This window comes from Ursus arctos, unplaced genomic scaffold (assembly GCF_023065955.2).
Source record: "Ursus arctos isolate Adak ecotype North America unplaced genomic scaffold, UrsArc2.0 scaffold_20, whole genome shotgun sequence".
Classification (NCBI taxonomy): domain Eukaryota; kingdom Metazoa; phylum Chordata; class Mammalia; order Carnivora; family Ursidae; genus Ursus; species Ursus arctos.
The window spans coordinates 9273206-9294017 of NW_026622875.1; the positions used below are offsets into that span (position 1 = coordinate 9273206).

The 20812-nt window shown below is 42.2% G+C and overlaps 1 protein-coding gene across 3 annotated transcripts in view; it reads right to left on the minus strand.

Annotated features, from left to right (window-relative positions):
• Positions 1-19555, minus strand: part of KCNAB1 (potassium voltage-gated channel subfamily A regulatory beta subunit 1) — a 362204-nt gene extending 342649 nt beyond the window's left edge. Inside the window, exon 1 of one of the 3 annotated variants that reach the window (XM_057316034.1) lies at positions 18908-19555. In XM_057316034.1, the coding sequence (XP_057172017.1) occupies positions 18908-19149 (242 nt within the window). In that variant the 5' untranslated portion in view covers positions 19150-19555. The remainder of the gene's footprint in view (positions 1-18907) is intronic. The other 2 variants (XM_048216301.2, XM_026497343.4) reach the window with 2 other exon arrangements.
• Positions 19556-20812: the final 1257 nt, after the last annotated feature.

Below are 20812 nucleotides of genomic sequence, written 5' to 3' on the forward strand. Positions count from 1 at the left end.
GCATGTATCCTGCCGAACTCTGATTATCTAGTTGACCTTGTTCTTTCCACTACTGGACTGCTCTTGGAGCTGCTTAAAGCCAGGAACCATGTCTTTCCTGTTGTTAGCTCAGTGATTGACATACTGCCCTGGGCACAGCTGGTGCTTAGTCAATCTTTGTTGATTTGAACAATTCTACTGTGAAAAGAGTAAACTGGTAAATCAAAAGCCTTTGTTAAATTCTTAACTAGAGGGGCGCCTGGGTGGCTCAGTCAGTTAAGCGTCTGCCTTCGACTCTGGTCATGATCCTGGAGTCCTAGGACTGAGCCCCACATCTGGCTCCTTGCTCAGAAGGAGCCTGCCTCTCCCCCTCCTCCCCACTTGTGCTCTCTCACTATCTTTCTTGCTCTTCCTCTCAAATAAATAAAATCTTAAAAAAAAAAAATCCTCTTAAAAAAATTCTTAACTAGAATTTAGCAAACCATCTATGTGACTGTTAGCAAATTGCTTAACCTCCTAGGCCTCAGAAAGCTTATTTGTAAAATTACTCAAGGGAAAGGGGGAGATACTAAATGATCTCTAATACCTCCTCACATTCCAAACTCCTATGAACTTACTCTTTGCATACAGAGTGTGTGTGGAGGGAAAACTACTATAATCAGACGCAAAATGAAACATGGCATTTGTATAATTGCACTTACCACATAGTTGATGGAACTTAACTGTATTTATTGGGGCAATGGAGGGGGAGGCTAACCACCTTATAAATAAACCACTTTATGAGTTTTTAATGTGTTCCTTATTAAAAATACATTACTTTCCATGCCAAATTAAATAGCATTTAAAGCCAACGTTTCCCTTCCTACCTTTAGTTAAATGAGATTTCTGCTTATTGTAGTCATGTGATTAAGTAGCATAAGAAACTCAGGATGTAGACTAATAGCGGAAAACATCCTCTACACGTGGAAAGTCAGAGGATTTTAGAGCAAGAGAACTAGGAATCAAACCCAAAGCCCAAGGAATGAAGATAGCATGCCACTGGCTAATAGAGGAGTAGCCTCATTCCCAATTTCCAGATGACTGACCAACTGCAATCTTACTACCATGAGTTCATTGCCATGCTAGCTTACACTACGTCCATCCCATCCAGATGTGATCATTAGAGAGTATGGTCAACATATACAGGTTGCCTCCCCATAACCTACTCCCCTTTTCTCACATCAAGAGTATTTGGCTTCTTCCTTCTCAACCACGTAATTTAGGAGGGGTTGGGCACCAAGCTATGGAAGTCAATCAGCATCTCTCATTGCCCAGATGTGATCAGTGGTCCAGAAGTGGACAGGACACCCAGTCAAAACAAGAGACTCAAGAAGAAGATGGAAATTCTGGGAGAAGAAATCTCCTTCTTTCTTTCTTCCTTCTGGAAGTGAGTGAGAACTTTTGTCAGCCATCTTGAAGATAAGAAAAGAGCTTGAAGCTGCCTCAGACCCATCACTTGGAGCTGACAGTGGGGTCGTTGCCAGAAAGAGTCACAGATGCAGATAGGAAGACCAGGTCCTGTCCACATGACTGAACCTCAAATCTACTCTTTCCTAAAGTTTTCCCTACCTCTGGACTTTTTAGTTATGTGCACCAGCCAGTGTCCTTTATTACTTAAGCTGATTCTTTTTCCTGTTGCTTGCAATGTATACACATACATACGTATATATGTATAAAATATATTAATACATACATATAAATATATTAATACATATATATACATACGTATATATGTATAAAATATATTAGTACATATATATACGTGTGTGTGTATGTGTGTGTACACATATATATATCTGGCAGAGATGGTCTATGCTCTTCAAGGTTATCTATAAAATAGAAGCATATTGATAGAATGCATTTCAACTTCTTACCTATATAAAGGCCCCAATTTTTCTTCTGGTTAAATTCAGAACAAGAGTCTTTTTCTGTAAACTTCACTACAAATCAGACTGATGAATTCCAGTACTTGTTTTAGATCAGAGGTATCTCAAAAAAAGAACTTCAAAAGCATATATCTAAAATTCTTAAAATCTGATTTTAATTTCAATTTTCTTTGCTTTTATAATAGTAACACACACACACACACACACACACACACACACACACACGTTTGGAAATTGGGACTAGAAGAAGGGGGAAAAATTGTCCAAATTCTTTCCACTTAAAAATAACAACTGCTAATATTTGGTTGTTTTTCCTCCTATACTTTGTGCAATGTTTTAAAAACTGCAATTGGATCTATCATGATTGTTAGTATAATATCTATTTGTCCTGATTTACAAAGTGAACTTGAGGTCAATATGAAAGACTTAAATGATGTGGAACATTCCGCACACACATATACCCTCCATCCAAGTAGAATTGCTGAATAAAACATAACAAAATAAATGTACATGCAAATGTAGAGCCTAGAAAGGGAGATCTCCAGGTGTCGAAATGAAGGGAGAGCCAAAGTCAGAGGGTAAGGGCGTGGTGCCTCCCTACCTTCCCTCTGGAGGCAGAGAAGCTCTGGTTCGTGAGGGCAAGCATGGGTAACTCTCTGAGCATCATTTTGAATAATCTGGCTTTATAAATATCATCAGTAGAAAATCCTTCTATATTCTGGCCCCAAGTTGGACTAATTTAAGTTTTCAACTATGGTTTTTTATATTTTTCTCTGTGTTCCTAGTAGGAGGAAATCCAGAGATGCTGCTCAGTGGTTGGTAGTCAGAGTTCTGTTAACTAGGAGTTCAGAATTAACTTTTAAATTTTTCCGACCTTTGCACATAGGTCTTTGCTTTCTTCTATTAAGTAGATCTCTGTGTAGTCCAATGTAGTAAAATCTGTCTCTCTCTGCTCTAAGGTGACCTCCATGTTCCTAACTCCAATGGTCTACTCTTCGTCCTCATCCTGTTTGAGCCATCAGCAGTATTTAACATAGTTGAGTCCCCCGCCTCTTCATTTAGCTGCTGGCACCACACTCGCCCATGGCTCTCCTACCTTTCTGAGTGCTCACATTCAGTGTCTTTTGCCGTCTTCTCATCTCCCCCACCTCCTAGCATTGGAGAACCTGGTGTGCTAGTCTCATGGCTTTACACTCAGGCTAGATGGATGACTCCAAGACTTCTATCTTTATATCCTGAATATAAATCTCCAGCCTAGATCTCTCCTATGAACTCCAGACTTGTCTACTTGACATTTTCCCTTTGTGTCTAAAAGGCATTTTGATGTCTCATGTTCACATACTGAGCTCCTACTCTTCTTCCTATAAGATCTGCTCCCCTGAAATCTTAATCATCTCTTTTAAGGGCAACTTAACTGGCTCAATTTTCCAGGCCAAGAAACTTGAAGTCATCTTTGGATTATATCCTTTTATCACACATTACACCCAATTTGTAATGCTCCTAATTCTACTCTTAGAATCAACCCATTTCCACCCTGATTCAAGCTATTGTTATCTTTTGTCTGGACAATTACCACAACTTCCTAATCAGTAATCTTGCTTCTAAATTTCAGTATATTCTCCATCTTAGCCATTGGAGTGATCCTGTTACGCATTCCATGATGATCCCATTAGGAAATAAATCATGTAACTCTCCTGCTTAATGCTCTCCAAAGTCTTCTATCTCACCAGGACTAGAAGCCAACATCTTCTATTTTTTTTAATTTTAATTCCAATATAGTTAACATACAGTATTATATTAGTTTGAGGTGTACAATGGAGTGATTCAGTGATTCCATGCATTACCATGCTCATGACAACAAGTGTGCTCCTTAATCCCCAACACCTTTTGCACACATCTCCCCACCTCCCTCCCCTCTGGTAACCATCACTTTTTTCTTTATAATTAAGAGTCTGTTTCTTGGTTTGTCTTTCCCTCTTTCTTATCCTTTGCTCATTTGTTTTGTTTCTTAAATTCCACATATGAGTGAAATCATATGGTATTTGTCTTTCTCTGACTTATTTCCCTTAGCATTATACTCTCTAGATCCATCCATGTCTTTGCAAATGACAAGATTTCATTATGTTTTATGGCTGAATAATATTCCATTGTGGATATACCACATCTTCTTCATCCATTCATCTGTTGATAGACACTTGGGCTGCTTCCATATTTGGCTATTGTAAATAATGCTGCAATAAACATAGGAGTGCATGTATTGCTTTGAATTCATGTTTTTGTATTTTGGGGGTGAATACCCAGTAGTTCAATTACTGGATTAGAGGGTAGGTCTATTTTTAACATTTTGAGGAATCTCTATACTGTTTTCCACAGCGGCTGCACCAGTTTTAGAAGCCCACATCTTTTAAATGACCTACAAAGACCAGTATGACTTGGCTTCTGTGCAGAAAAGTTAAGCATGATCAGAGGAAGCACTGACCCTTTGCCCCTGGTTCCTGGGAGGTAACCTCTAAGTCCTTGGAATGTTCTACCCAACAGGGGTGTCTTTGTTTGACTGGAAGCCTTGGGCCATGTCTGATGGTCTATGATAAATATGTGGTTTGTAGTTGGGACCTTGGGCCACTGGGAATCAGCACATCCTCCACATGGGCTGAACACCAAGGTCAACCATGCAGGTGGTCAGTCTGTCTATATGTCCAATCTCCAGTGAAAAGTCTGGACACCAAGTCTTTGATAAGCTGCCCTAGCTGACAATACTCTGTGTGTACTGTCACACATTGTTCTTGGGGTGGGGGGAAGGGGTACTTTCCATAAAACTCCATTGGGAGAAGACAACCAGAAACTGCCCGGTTCTCCAGGACTCCACTCTAGGCCCCTTTCCTCAATGCTAATTTTAATCTATATTTTTTTGTGGCCATAAACTACAACCATAAATATAGTCCTTTGCTGAGTTCTGTGAGTCTTTTTAGTGAAGCATATATATACTTTCACTCTAGGCCTTTCTTTGTGCCCTCTGTTTGGAGCACTTTTCCTCCCAGAAACCCAGGTGATTGTCCTTTTCACCTCCCTCAAATACCATCTTCTCAGTGAGGACTTCCCTGGCTACACTGTTTAAAATTGTAGCTGTCCACTGACACATACACTCATCTTCCCTCCTGCTTTGTGTTTCTACAGAGGACTTTTCCTTCCTGAACTGTTACAGTTTATTGTCTCCCTCATCCCAACCAGAATAAAATCGTCAAGAAAACAGGGAATTTACTGTTTTGTTCTGCTTTGTTCATTGTCGTGTCTCCTGGATTAGGGTATAACACAGATGAGCCCTCAGAAATAGCTCTTGAATGAAAGAATGAATCTGTGTATGTTGGGGAGGAAATAAGGTAAATAGTTCAACCAAAAATAAACACAGCACCCAAAGCAGCAACGTCCAATTAGTGGTCATAGAAAATAACTTCATAAAAAGACTGCCACCAATGAATTATAAAATATGGATTAGTAGATTTGGCTGTATGAGCCTGTTCCATCTTCTAAGAGACTGTTTTGGATCACCCAACATTCTAAAGGGGTCGTGAGACATAAGGGGGAAAAATATTTACCCACACAGGACATCCAGAAACCAAGAACTGGTGAATATGGAGTCAAAAATGGAGGGTCCTTAGAAAATGGTTGTGAGGAAGGAACTGAAAGAAGATAGTTGGACTCTGTCCACTCTCACTGAGTCTCACCCAGGTTCCCTCAGGCAATTAAACCCCTTGAATGGAAAAATGTGACCCTACTGTGGCTATTGCCCAGTCCCAGTAACACTAAGTAGAATAGGCCAGGGTACTTACAAGATGTAAAGTGTGGCCAGAATCTACTGAGAAACCCCACAATGACTCAATGACCTAATGATACCACTGAGGTGCATCCTCCAACTGCTAATTGCCCGCTGAAGAGTTCCTTAGTTACAGGCCAGATTGTTCCTGGGATGGCATAGATCAGACTGTCTAATCAGAACACACAATCATCCATAATTACGGAGTAGCGGGAGAATCCTTTAGTGTATTTAGGACGATGGGTCATCTAGGAATCCCAGCAGGATGGCTGACCACACAGACTTATCTCCCATCTTTTGGGAGATGACACCTGGGTGTTATAATGAGATGATGTGCCTGTTGAAATGAGATGGAAACCGAAAATGATCAGGAAAAGAGTAAGCCAAAAAGGGTTAGCTGATGGGCTTGGTGGACAAGGGGTAGGAAGGGGAAGAACTCGTGGTGGGAAGGGCTGAAAAAGGAGAGACCCATGGCTCCATAATGTTGGCACATAAGCACCCCATCTAAGAGAAATAAGGAATATGCCCAGAGTGAAGGCTATGAGTGTCTTGTCTGGTCTCTATAACTCAGGACCCCACTGCGGATAGGGCTGGACAGTGACATCACAGAGAACTTTCTGCAGGAAAGTACAGTGAAGACTTCATGAATGCAGTGAGGTAAATAAATGAATGAAAAGTGAAACAAGATGGATGTCTGAGGGGAAATAAAAATAAAGTGGGCTTATGACATTATTATGATAGGCAAAGGTTCTTAAATCTAACCTATTTCCTATGAGAACAATATTGTCTCCAAGTACCACTATCTCCAATGCGGACATTTGTGATGACTTCGGTAAAGAGAGAAAGGTAGGAAGTAAGTGGCAAGGAGACTATGGGTGGAAAATCCGATGAAGCAATTCTTGTGTCTGATCATCGAGCTGATTGCCTGCCCATGAATTGTGATTGTTCTGCTTAATAATTCATTTACTCAGCAAATGTTTACTGAGTTCTACACTAGAGACTAGATTCTAGGGATGCACCAATTAACCATACAGATAAGATCCCTATCCTCCTGGAGTTCACACTCCAGAGAGAGAGAGAGAGAGAGACAATACAGAAATAAACAAATAGGAGCACTAAGAGGGAAAACGGACACAAAGGAAGGAGGTACTAATATGACGAGTCTTGGAAAGAAGTCACAATGAGGATTCAGCTTGTGGGAAATGATGCAAAGAGGTGTCAGTCATACACAATGGTCATCTCAGGAGCAGTGACAGCTCCTTTTGAAAGCCCTCGCCCGCTGCTAAATGCGCGCTGAATTACAGACTGCTGTAAAATTTCAAAAGCAGTGACCTGTTACAAACCCTTGCGACGCCGAGCCACCTAAGGAGCTATGCGTTCTACACCCACACTCTCCGATTGTCAGAACTTCTCAAACATTCTGCCTTTACGAATTAAAAGGAATATCAGAGGGGGAAAATAGACTAAAGACAACTGGGTCAAAACTCCTTGTCTAAAGATATTCCGTCTACCCCACTGGGAACCTGCGTTTCCCTGGCCACGGGGCGCCTGGGCCGCCTCCACCTGCCCCACGGTGGGCTCACTGGGACCTCCCATCAGAACCCACACTACTGCTCTGGAGCCTAGTTCTAAGAGGCCTCTCCCTTTGCTGCCGCACCAGCTTTTTGGGGTGTCTTCGGGCTCATTTCCATGGTACTTGCTTTGGGGGCTGGACACTCTGCGGTAACCGCGCATGCTCCATCCTCCCAACCCCCTCGTCCCGTGCGCGCGCAGAGGGCCTTCCTCCCTTTCCCAGTAGCTCCACAGCCCGTCTGCCAGCACGTGCCCCTCGGCGCATGTGTCGAGCAGAAGAACACAGACGGGTGAGTTTATGTAGGTCCATAAGGTCAGTATGTCTCTGGGATCCCCCTCGGCTTTGGACCTCAAGTTCACGATGAAGATGTTGTGGCCCTTGCGGGGCAGCTGTGGAAGACACAGTCTTGGACCTGGAATCCACAGCCATCACCAGGAGCCTTCAGGACAAGCACAGCAATTGTGCGGCCCCACAGCACCACCTCCCAACCCGAAGCAGACACTGCAAACACTCACAGCCCTTCTCCCACGGACCTCCTCCCTGCGCTAAATTTAATTCCAGCCTGAACTGTTCCAGATTGAAAGAAGCTAAAAAGACCTGACAGCTAAATACCGTATGTGATCCGAAACAGGATCTAGTACTCGTGGAGTAAAAAAAAAAAAAAAAAAAAAAAAAGCCATAAAGGGCATCATTGTGTCAGCTGATGAAATTGAAATACAGACGGCCTGTCAAGTAAAAGTATCATGCCATGTAAATTTGGTATTTGCATGGGGGAATATATAAGGCGTAAAGGGCTATGACATGTAACTTACCCTCAAACTCACTCTATTTCTCTCTTGGAAAGATAAATTAGGACATGGGGGGGGGTGTAGGGAGCAAGCACATAAGAACATGAGCGAAGGTTAAAGCAAATGGGGCAAAATGTTAATATGTTACAAAATAAAGTGCCTGAAAAGTTCTTTGTATTATTCTCATAAGTTTCCTGTAAGATTGAAATTATTTTCAAATGAAAGGTTTTCTGTTTTTAATAATCTGGTTTTAGGAAGTAGTTAGATTGCCTAAAAATAGCTCCTGGACTCCCATGATTAGAGGTTCATTTCTTTGGCTGTGACATATTTGCACAAGTTCTTCACATCAATTGGGACAGCTTTGCTTTCTCCTGTTTGAAAAAAAAATGTCCGTTTGCTTCATAATTGTTTAAAACCCACAGACCTAGAACATAGCTTCACCTGGACATTGGCATATATCACACAATATATAATTGACATCTTAGGGAGCATCAGTTGATAACTAGCTAAGGACAGGCAGAGGAATCACTAGAAAGAAGCTAAAGCAATAGGTATGGAAAGGTGCCCCATATAAGTGAAAACAAGCCCTGAATACAGAGGAAGGAGGGCACCATCATTCCTCCACCTCTTAATGTGGTGCCGAGCCAGACCTGCGGGGTCATGGTTCTAAGAACTACCGTGGCTTCTAAGCTAGCCTTCTCCCCGACAATCCTGACCACATTCTCCTTCCAGATTCCCTACATCTGCTTCATCTCAACTGTGCGACAAGGAGCCTGAGAAAGACATCAACAGAACATTTTCTAAAGCAAGGCCAATGGCATGAGGCACCTGCCTTTCTTTTCTCCACCAGCTGACCCCCACCCCCGGGGGGGTCTGTGGTGTGGTTCAAATCCCCTATGTTTGGAAACTCCCAGACACAGAAATTTTCTCTATCAAATATCTAACTTATACAAGTTATAATAACACATGCTTGCTATAGGGCTTCTCAAAATCCTGAGAATATGCTGGTCATAAATTATTTTTTCTCGCTATAGGAAATTTCCCATGTGGTTTCAAAAGAGACACTTCTTAATTTTCACAATCAAGGAAAATACACAGATTAGAATTTAAGTTCTGGTCTCCGACTGTCTGGATCAAGTTTAAAGATTCTGCTAGCTGCCGGTCCAGGGCTCAAGGGCTTCATTTTCTTTATGAAATAGTGCATCCTAGTGGCATTCTCAGGCACTGCAGGGAAATTTAGAAGTCTTCCCCCCCCCCCCCCCCCCCCCCCCTTGGGTGAAAACATATTTGACCTGCAGTAGTTCCTTGGTCAGGAAAACCAGGTCTCAACGTTTTTTCTCATGTGAAACCGCCGTCAACAATTTCTATATGAGAAAACGTGGGTTCATAGAACCCAGTGTTATTCTCAAGCCCTGAGTTTCTAATGTTTTCATTCAGCTACATAAACGAAGCAACTTTTCCCCTGGAAAAACACAACTGGAAATTTCAAAACAGAATAAAAATAATATTTCAAATCCAAGTGGCACTGATCTCTCACTTTTGCTTAAAATTTCAAGCATTTTCGATCTAAACTGACACTTTTAAAACATACTTATTTTAGAACTTCTGTTACATTCAAAAGGAAACAAACACTCTGCTCCATTCTGAATAGGCCCCTTTCACTGAGCCTTCTAGGCCCTTCACCAGCAGACTATTCAGATTTCAAGTAATCACACGGGTTCTGAGTCTGAATCATCTCAGTGACACTGATGTTCCTCCAGAAATGTTGATGCCAGGAGAGCCACGGTTGGAGGGCTCGGAGCAAATTAGCACAGGCCTCACGACTGACCAAAATTAGGCCAGTCTAAAATAAATCATGTGGGCTTTTTTTTTTAATGTAGAAAATACAAATTCTGCACATGTAGCATTTTTTTTTTTTTTTTAGGCTTTTGATTTTCACGGTCACAGCCATAGCCACTTTTCAAGCAGGTCTGAGTGTGCCAAGCACTCTGTGAAAAAAGTAGGTCACGGGAATGCATTGCAAAGGGATTTTGTTTTGGGGCTGGGGCAGCTGAAAGGATGACAGTGAGTTCAATTTGGGAATAAAAATAATTTTCAATTTCCACCCTGTATTATGGAAATTATGAAAAGAAGAAAGGGCAAGGAGGGGATAGTTCTTCCTGAGCACCCACTATTTGTGCCTTTGCAAGAACAGTATTACCCTGTGAGGAAGGGTTTATTTTCATTTTATGTGTAAGTCAGCCAGGGATCAGAGAAAGAGGGAAGAAAGAAGGTGGTTTTCAAATCCTGCAGCTGGGACACCACCTTCTCACTCTGACAGAACCCAGGGAAAGGTTTTCAGAGTGAAAATAGCTCCTACTTGTCCTTAGAATCTCCACTTTAGAGACCAATGAAAATTCTATCAGTTAATGAATGCTCTGACGATTCGCCCAACATCTTGGAGAAAGCAGTCGGGTGAGTGAGGTTTCTCTCTGGCTTTCCTGCCTCCTTCTTCAGTTCGTTCCCTCTTATGTCCCCGCACGTCAGCCCGTAGCTCCTAACCCCCAAGCTCTCCTCTTGATCTAGTCCAGAAGCTTTCTCTCTACCCTGTTTTCAGGTCAGACCTGCCCGACACCTTGTTTCCTCCTTGGTGGGCTGCCTGTTGGTGTAGATTACATACTTTCACAGAACTGAGGTCTCTAACTGGAGAAAATCTCAGACACTGTGGCAAGCTGATGGGAGAGGTACTGTGAGCTGGTGGGAGTTTTTGCCTTTTAATTGTATTCTGCCTCAAATATTTTTGTTCTGGACACAGTACTAGGCATGGAAAGACATGGATTGATAAAAGATTATTTTATCTTCATATACACCATTTGGAGAATAATTTATTACAATGCTTTGTGAGAGGCTATTTTGATTCAATAGGAGCCCATGTGTGAGGTGAAAATAAAAAAAAAACTTTTTTCTCAATAGATCCTAAGGACAGATTCCAGGCTTATAAAGGCAACTGAGGAAAGGAGGGTGGTGTGTTCAGAATTGTGCAAAATTCAATTTGTAGGTGTTTATTTTCTGCCCCTCTCTTTTTTAGATACATTGTGACACATGCTTCCTTTCAAACTCTGCCAGATGACTAAAGGATGGGTTCCTAGAATGGGCTGAGAAGAGGGCTGGAGCAACAGAACTCTGTCAGTCTCCCCCTCCGGCAGGCAGGGAGCTAAGCACATTTGCAACTTCATTTAATGCTTACAACAGTGTTGTGAGGGTACTTAAACTGGGCCCATTTTACAGATGAGGGAACTGAGGATCAGCAAGGTTGGGTAACATATTGTGCCTAAGAGACAGAAGCAAATATAGAGTTGGAGCTGTACTAGTGGGGGGTAAAGGGAAGTCCCTACTTCCTTGCTCCTTAGGGTCTTTCTGCTCCCCATCTTCTGAATGGATGTGTCCTGATCAAGCAATACACAGTACTGAGCATTATCTATACGCAAAGCATGGGAGGACTGCGAACTATCGTAAGTTCTAGTCCTTACCCTCAAGGCAACAACATAATTTTGAGAATAAGACTCACACACACACATGCACACACAAAATTAATAATCCAAAATTACGTGGAGCAAAGATAGGTCCTACTGCAAGAGAGAGGACTGTGAGTTGGATTTGCCGAGGAGAGGACAATATATAAGAATATTCTAGATACGGAAAGTTATGACGAGCGCAGACCCAGTGGTCCAGGACAGGGGTGGAGGGTCAGTGTGCAGAACAAGAAGACCGAAGCAGGTTGCAGAGCAGAGCAACGAGACAAGCGCCCAGAAAAGTAGACCAGAGCAGGAGGGTGAACGCCACTGGACCTGCAGCACGCCCAAGAGGCAGTGAGCACGTGCGCGCGGGCGCGTGGGCGCATGTGTGGATGGGCGTGCGGTGGAATGAGAATTGGGGGGCTGAGAATACGAATGGAGAGTGTAGAGAAAGCGCTGGACTGGGTCCCAAGGGACAGGGGTTCCCAACCCGGCTTTGTTGCTGGATCTGCAACTTCGGGCTAGTCACCCGATACTGCAGCCTCAATTCTCTTCAGCTGGAAGATCAGAAATTGGAGATTCTCCGAGGTCGGCCCCATATCAGTAATTCTGAGACTTTCCCCTGCCTCTCCGTTTCTTCTGTTACTGCTCCCTCTCTACTTTCAGTTCCAGAATGTTGGAAATGTTCTCTTTGGTTTGCAAATAGCATAACTTTTTTTTTTTTTTTTTTTTTTAATTTAAGAAGCAGTTGCTTCCTTCCATGAATCTGGACAAGCCCCGTTATTGTAAAAGAATAGTGAAATCTGCATCATCATTATTGGGGAATTTTTAAAGTGCAAATAATCCCAAACTGATGTTTCTATTAAACTGATGGCCTTTCTTCTGCTGGCCACCTACTTGCTTTTGCTGAATTACTATTTGATGCAGTGCCACCCACTCGTATTAGGGGCTCCATAGTAAAGAGTCCTGGGAACCTCACTGCTGTGTTTACTCTAAGGATATTTTTGAGGATGTTATTAATTATGTAATGAAGAACCACGAGAGAAACTTCTCTCTGGTGTCCAGATTACAAAGAGATGTGCCAACACCGATCAACTGGCCTACCCCTACCTACCTCAAGGACTCCATGACTGTGGTAAAGAGCTCCACCTCTCTCTTCACAATTTGGTGTTGCTGGAAAACACAGAGCCAAATCCAGTCCAAGCACATGGCTTGCACATGGCAGGCTCACCAGCCCCCCCCAACATGTCCTCTTCCTGCTCTTATTCTTCCTTGAACTCATTGCTTCTTTTTTATTTTTAGCTTTCCGAATTATATGCGTTTGGGTACGTTAAGTACCTCTGGAAATAAAGAGGTTTAAAAATGAACACAAACAAATCAATAAATAACCTATGCAGCTGAGAACTTTGTGTTCTAGACCAGGGATCAGCAAACTATGGCCTATGGGCCAAATCTAGCCTGCCACTTATCTCTGTATGGTCCTCAAGTTAAGGCTGGCTTGTACATTTTGTAATGGTTTTGGGGGGTGGGGAGGAAGAAGATTTATGATATGCGAAACTTATATAAAACTCAGTGTCATAACTCAGTGTCCATAAATAAAGTTTTATTGGAATACAACCACACCCACTCATTCGCTATCCTCAATGGCTGCTTTCACCCTCCAACAGCACAGTTCCCTAGTTAGGACAAAGGTGGATTGCCCATGAGCCTAAAATATTTACTATCTGGCCTTTTATAGGAAAAGTTTGCTGACCCCTGGATTAGACCTTCATTTTACATCTGTTTGGGTTCTTCTTGGCTAATTATAAAATTGCTTCAAAGCTGGGTGTTTGCTGCATCCTTACTCAATCTAGATATTTTTGGTGTTTTGTCCATAAAACTACCTCTCAGTATACTTTAGCCTTGCCCTAAGCTCAGGCTAACAATTTGGTTCAGATTTCAATGCTGTGTAATAGAGACAATTAACTTTCAGCCTCTTAGAAATGACTAGAGGACCCTCTTGGGTAACTATTTTGTAGACACTAATAAAACGAATCCACAAAAACCTTCTTTTTTTGCACAAAATTCCAAGCCAACAGAAGGATCTACACAGCAACTTGGCACTTTTTGCACCACGTTCAAACAATTTCCTCCAGTTTCTTTTCAGTTGATACATGTGTTTGCATATTTACTGATTTTTTTCCTCTCCTGGTCACCCTCAGTTAGAAATAAAACCAAGTCTCCATGGAAACACAACAGAATGCTCTCTCACAGATGATCGAGGGACCCAAGCAGCTGGTATTGGGCTGAAGGCTGCAATGGCATCTGACCAAATTAGGAAGAGAAAACAGCTTACCGGCTCTTCCAGACCTCTCAGAATTCTAAAGCTCAGCATGAAAACCTACACAGATTGTGAATTACTGCAGATTTTTTAAATTCCTTCTTTTCCTTCTAAGAGATATTCTATCTTATCATGAGATATTCTTATATTCTTGTAAGATATTCTATCTTACCATTTGTATGTTTCCACTATAGGACTTTCATCCCCTGCCCCTAGAATGAACGACAGAGTCTATAGAATAAGCAGGAAGGGAACTTACATTTAGTGAGCACCTACTGTGTGTTAGGCACTTACATGTCACAGACAGCTCAACATCACACGGTTTGTGGACCAAAAGAGATGGGATTTGAATCCTGTTCTGATTAACCTCAAAGCCCATTCTCTCTCCACTACACATGAAATAATACCCTTCGAAAAAAAGAAAATGGAAAAGACAGGTTGAACAAGGTATTTTTACATAGCCATGGTTGGAGGGTGGGGGATGGAAATGAAGGTAAGGAAGTAAGACTATGAAATTCACCTTCTCACCTAACACCAACTATGTTTATAAGAAGTCACGGTCAACCTAGGAATAAACCTAACCAAACAGGTAAGTGACCTGTACTCTAAAAACTACAGAACACTTATGAAATAAATTGAGGAAGGCACAAAGAAATGGAAAAACATTCCATGCTCATGGTTTGGAAGAATAAATATTGTGAAAATGTCTATGGTACCCAGAGCAATCTACACATTCAATGCAATCTCTATCAAAATACCATCGACATTTTTCACAGAGCGGGAACAAATAATCCCAAAATTTGTGTGGAACCAGAAAAGACCCCAAATAGCCAGAGGAATGTTGAAAAAGAAAACCAAAGCTGGGGGCATCACAATGCTGGACTTCGAACTCTATTACAAAGCTATAATTATCAAGACAGCATGATACTGATAAAGCAGACACACAGATCAGTGGAACAGAATAGAGAACTCAGAAGTGGACCCTCAACTCTATGGTCAACAAATCTTTGACAAAGCAGGAAAGAATATCCAGTGGAAAACGGACAGTATCTTCAACAAATGGTGTTGGGAAAATTGGACAGCCACATGTAGAAGAATGAAACTGGACCATTTTCTTACACCATACACAAAGATAAACTCAAAATGAATGAAAGACCTAAATGTGAGACCAGAAGCTATCAAAATCCTTGAGGAGAACACGGGTAGCAACCTCTTCAACCTCTGCCACAACAACTTCTTGCTAGACACGTCTCCAAAGGCAAGGGAAACAAAGACAAAAATGAACTATTGGGACTTCATCAAGATAAAAAGCTTCTGCACAGCAAAGGAAACAGTCAACAAAACTAAAAGTCAACCTATAGAATGAGAGAAGATATTTTCAAATGACATATCTGATAAAGGGCTAGTATCCAAGATCTATAAAGAACTTATCAAACTCAACACCCAGAACACAGATAATCTAGTCAAGAAATGGGCAGCAGACATGAACAGACATTTCTCCAAAGACATACAAATGGGCAACAGACACATGAAAAAATGCTGTACATCACTTGGCATCAGGGAAATAGAAACCAATACCACAATGAGATACCACCTCACACCAGTCTGAATGGCTAAAATTAACAAGTGAGGGAACAACAAATGTTGGCAAGGATGTGGAGAAAGGGGAACCCTCCTACACTGTTGGTGGGGATGCAAGCTTGTACAGCCACTCTGGAAAACTGTATGGAGATTCCTCAAGACATGAAAAATAGAGCTACCCTACAACCTAGCAGTTGCACTACTAGGTATTTATCTCAAAGATACAAATGTAATAATCCAAAGGGGCACCTGCACCCCAATGTTTATAGCAGCAATGTCCACAATAGCCAAAGTATGGAAATAGCCAAGATATCCATCAACAGATGAATGGGTAAAGAAGATGTGGTTCATATATACAATGGAATATTACTGTCATCAGAAAGGATGACTACTTACCATTTACATCGACGTGGATGGAACTAGTGGGTATTATGCTAAGTGAAATAAGTCAGTCAGAGAAAGACAATTATCATATGGTTTCACTCATATGTAGAATATAAGAAACAGCACAGAGGACCATATGGGAAGAGAGGGAAACTGAATGGGAAGTCATCAGAGAGGGAGACAAACTATGAGAGACCCTTAAGTACAGGAAACAAACTGAGGGTTGCCGGAGGGGAGATGGGTGGGCGGATGGGGTAACTGTGATGGGCATTAAGGAGGGCTCATGATGTGATGGGCACTGGGTGTTATATGCAACTGATGAATTACTGAACTTTACATCTGAAACTAATGCTGGCTAATTGAATTTAATTACCAAAAAAAAGAAAGATGCTTTCTACACACACACACACACACACACCCCAAAAAAGAAGTCACAATCAATATGATTTCACTCATATGTGGAATTTAAGAAACAAAACAAACAACAACAAAAAAAGAGACAAACCAAGAAACAGACTCTTAGCTATAGAGAACAAACTGATGGTTACCAGAGGGGAGGGATGGGGGGTTGGGTGAAATAGGTGATGAGAGTTAAGGAGGGCACTTGCTGTGATGAGCACTGGGTGATGTATGGAATTGCTGAATCACTATACTGTACACCTGAAACTAATATAACACTGCATGTTAGCTACATTGGAATTAAAGTAAAAAACTTAAAAAAAAAAAAAAGAAGTCATGGTCAAAAGCCAAGTTGGGGGGAACAAAGAGAACCTGTATTCTCTTCCCTAAAAATCCCTCCCTCATGTTCAAAGGATGATGTTCTAAATAAGGATGATTAATAAGGGTCTCGGAAGAATAGACAAATTAAAATGACTATGGAAATCTGGAGAAAGGAGACATTGCTTCAAGTTGGAAGGAGGGTGAGGGAGGAATGTAATAAAGGAAGACGGGCAGAGCACCACAAGCTCATCATAACTCAAAGCTTCAGCGATTTCCTGGGGCCAATTCTTCATTTAACTGCACTTGTCTCTCCTCAAAGTCTGATCTGGAAACGGCAATCTTCTAAGTCCCACTTCTTACTAGTATGACCCAGGGCACCTACACTCGCCCAGGAGCCTGTCCCTGTGACAGGACCTAGCATCCTCAAGGCCACAGAGCCTTGCTCTCCGAGGCATGACGAAGAGTCACCTTGGAACTGAACTCTCAAACCACAGGAGTACGGGACTGGCAGGGCTGCCTCGGGAGCCATACTGGCAGATGACTGCTCCCCTCAAGCAGGTGGCCTCCAGGCCACCAACTCCAACAGGGACACCTTTGCTTTTACCTATTTGAGGAGGGAGAACTTCTCTGCTTCAAAACTGTTTGAAAAACACTGTCCTAGAACATATCTTCGTCTGAACCTTGGCACACATCACCAGAGATCTAATTGATATGCAAAACCAGGACTTTTGAGAGAAAGAGGCATGCCCTCTGAAGGTCTATACAAGGGTTCGTGGTAATACCACCCATCCTGTGACAAAGATGCGGAGACAGGTGTTTTTTTTTAATGAAACAGTTCACTGTCATCTAACCTATATTCAGACGTCACCGCCCGCCACCACTGAGGGTCAGGGAGAGCACAGAGAAGAGAATGAGAGAATGTAAAGAGGCAGAGGGAGAAGGGGGCTCCTTCTCATGGAAGATAGATTCAGGAAAGGTGGGTGAGGGGCACCCGGTGTACGGAGCCACGAGTTCTCTTGGGAATGTGGTTAGATTCTTCTCAGGCTCCACTTCTGAAGCATGAGGGGGTGGGCTGTCCCATGTTTCTCTTCCCCGTAATCCTAGAAGAGTTCCCGCCTCTTCTGTCGGAACCCTTAGTTGCATAGAGTCTGTGTGAAATATGTTGCTTTCCACAGAAAGAAGTCATTTCCTTGTGAATTGCTTCATTAGTCAAATTAGCTGATGAACCAGAGCAGTAGCTACGACACTAACATAGACCTTTGGATGAATGAACTCACAGGGGACACCGCGTCCATGCAAAAACAATCTCGCAGGGCACCTGGGTGGCACAGCGGTTGAGCGTCTGCCTTCGGCTCAGGGCGTGATCCCGGCGTTCTGGGATCGAGCCCCACATCAGGCTCCTCCGCTATGAGCCTGCTTCCTCCTCTCCCACTCCCCCTGCTTGTGTTCCCTCTCTCACTGGCTGTCTCTCTCTGTCAAATAAATAAATAAATAAAATCTTTAAAAAAAAACAAAAACAATCTCTCTCTGTGAAGCAAATGTTGGTACTGGAGCTGGGACACCTGTCCTTTACCAATGCTAAATGATTTTTTCTCCCTTGTCAGCACCCTCGTCCTTGTAGACGGCTTCTGCTCACTTTTGTATTTGTCAAGGAAACACTGGGGCAGGTGCTGCCGGTGGACTCCGCGAAGCACAGGCATATCTTACAGAGGTTTGAACAGTAATTGCCGTGACCAAGAAGGATAGTTCTCAACTCAGAGCAATTTATAAACATTACACATCCAACCCCACCAGGGGAAAACTTCTCCCTTTGGTTAATCGTTCACAGTAAATGATGGTATTGGAAGTTGAGAGAACAACAGGTAATTTATCTCAGGCTGCAAAGGGCTGTCACTTCAAGAAGAACTTGCTCAGTTTCATTAGCACAGACCCCATGCATCAGACTTAGAGGAAAACAAGAGCCTTCAAGCCCAGGTAGCATTTTAAAAAATCCTACTCTGAATTTATCAATTCCCTTAGGAAGAATAGAGCCCCCTTTCTTCATTATGATCTGCTAAGTCCCCTACCTATTCCGAGCCAAAGGTATTTCTACTGGCAGCACATGGCTAGAAGCTTCCCCAGGAGAGCTGGGCTATCTTCCATGGAACTGTCTGAGCAAAGAGAACGTAGACAATATAAAGCCCACACAACTAAGGCAGCCCAAGAGGAGGGCTCTCTGCATCCCCTTTTCTAGATAGTGCTGGCTTTGTCATCTCAATCCTTCTTTCTCTAAGAACGACAACCCGGACTTCGGGACAGTGCCCTGGATGAAGAAACTGCAACCAGCCATTACCTGTAAGCCATTCCCGTCTCTGCTCTGGTGGTTTCCTGCAGTGAGATTCCATGGACACGTAAGAACTTCTCCAGAAACTTCCGTTCTGCTGCCCCACTAGGCCTCCCCGGCCAGCAGGCTGCCTGGGGTGGAGGCTTGGTCACTGCTAGGTGCCGTCTACATTTCAGAGCCGATTCACTGGATTTGGGTAGACCCAGCTTGGGGCTGGGGATGTCTGCACAGGCAGGTTTATACAAATGCATGTTTCACAAACCCAAGAAGCAGAGCGAATTTCACAGTACTTGGCTCTGACACCGGCTGTATCTTGCTATGATTAACGCGGGTTATCTGGCTTTGGCGCGTCCCTAAAAGGGACCAGCTCGTTTTCCTTAGATGCCCTTCGTATTTTTCTGGGTGTGAGGAGACTCTTGAGTCCCTGGCAGAGCTGCTGGTTACATGTCTCTGTTGAAGCCTTTGCGGGGGGGAAAAAAAAAGGAAGAAAGAAAAAAGGGAAAAAAAGGGGGAAAAAAAAAGACCCTGACAAAGTCCAACCACTTTTCTTGTCGCTGTAAAGTTCCCAAAGTCAGACTTCAGCAACTATGTATTAGCCCTGGGGAAAAAATATGGGCACTCTTTCCCATGTCTTTCTATTTAGGTAAAAGGAAATATTTTGGTGGGATATAAGCCAAATGTTCTGTTCTCATAAGGATCATAAGGCCTTGCGGATGATTCATGAGTGTGTAATGAGACCTTTCTAAATTATCAAGTATTTCATAATCAAATAATTTATTATACTAGTGACGTGATCCATTTGGGTAGAAGGTCCATTAACCTTGTTCTTTTCAAGATGTTGCTATCAAGTGATAGGAAATATCTATAAGCTGGTTGTAAAAAGCGAAGGGCCTACACGAATATGCCCGACTGACTTATGACAAAGGAGTAAGAGCAATTCAATAGAATTTTCAACAAATGGTACTGGAGGAATTGGACATCTATAAGCAAAAACAAACTAAAACAAATGAACCCTTCACTTACACTTCATATTTATACAAAAATAAATCAGAATGAATCACAGACTTAAATATAAAACTATAAAACTTCCAGGATAAATCATAGGAGAGAATCTTCATGGATAAGGACCTAGGGATAAGTGAAGTGTTCCTAGGTCTGACACCAAAAACACAATGTGTAAAAGGCAAAATTAGTAAATTGGATATCATCAACATTCTAAACTTTTTGTCCATGAAAGACCCTGTAAAGAGGATAAAAAACGAATTACAGACTAGGGGGAAATATATGCAAACCACATATCCAACAAAGGGCTGTGGAAAGAGTATGGCAGTTTCTTATAAAAACCAAGCATACCAAACCTTCCGTACGATACAGCAATTGTACTCTTGGATATTTCCCCCAGAGGAATGAAATCTAGGTTCATACCAAAAAACCATACCCAGATGTTCATAACAGGCTTATTCATAATAGCCATCAACTGGAAACAACCCACATTTTCTATAGTGGGTGAATAGTTACACTGTGGTGTATCCACACTATGGAACACTACTGAGCAATGAAAAGGAATGAACTATTGATACAAGCAACAACTTGAATGGATCTCAAGGGAATTATGCTGAGTGGAAAAAAGCCAAATTACACATGTCAAATAGGACTTGCTTGCCCTCCCTTTCCCCCATCACTTCACAGACACTCCTTCCCAGCTTCCTAATTTTTCTGTCAGGCCATCATCCTTTATCTTGTTTTCTAATTGTTTAATATATGTCTTATCTTGCCAACTTTTCAATAGACTTTAAGAGCAAAAAAAAAAAAAAGTCATCTTACTGTAGGATTCCATTTATATCACATCTCGACTTGACAGAATTATAGAGATGGATCACCAATTAGTGGTTGCCAGGGGTTAGAGAAGAGGAA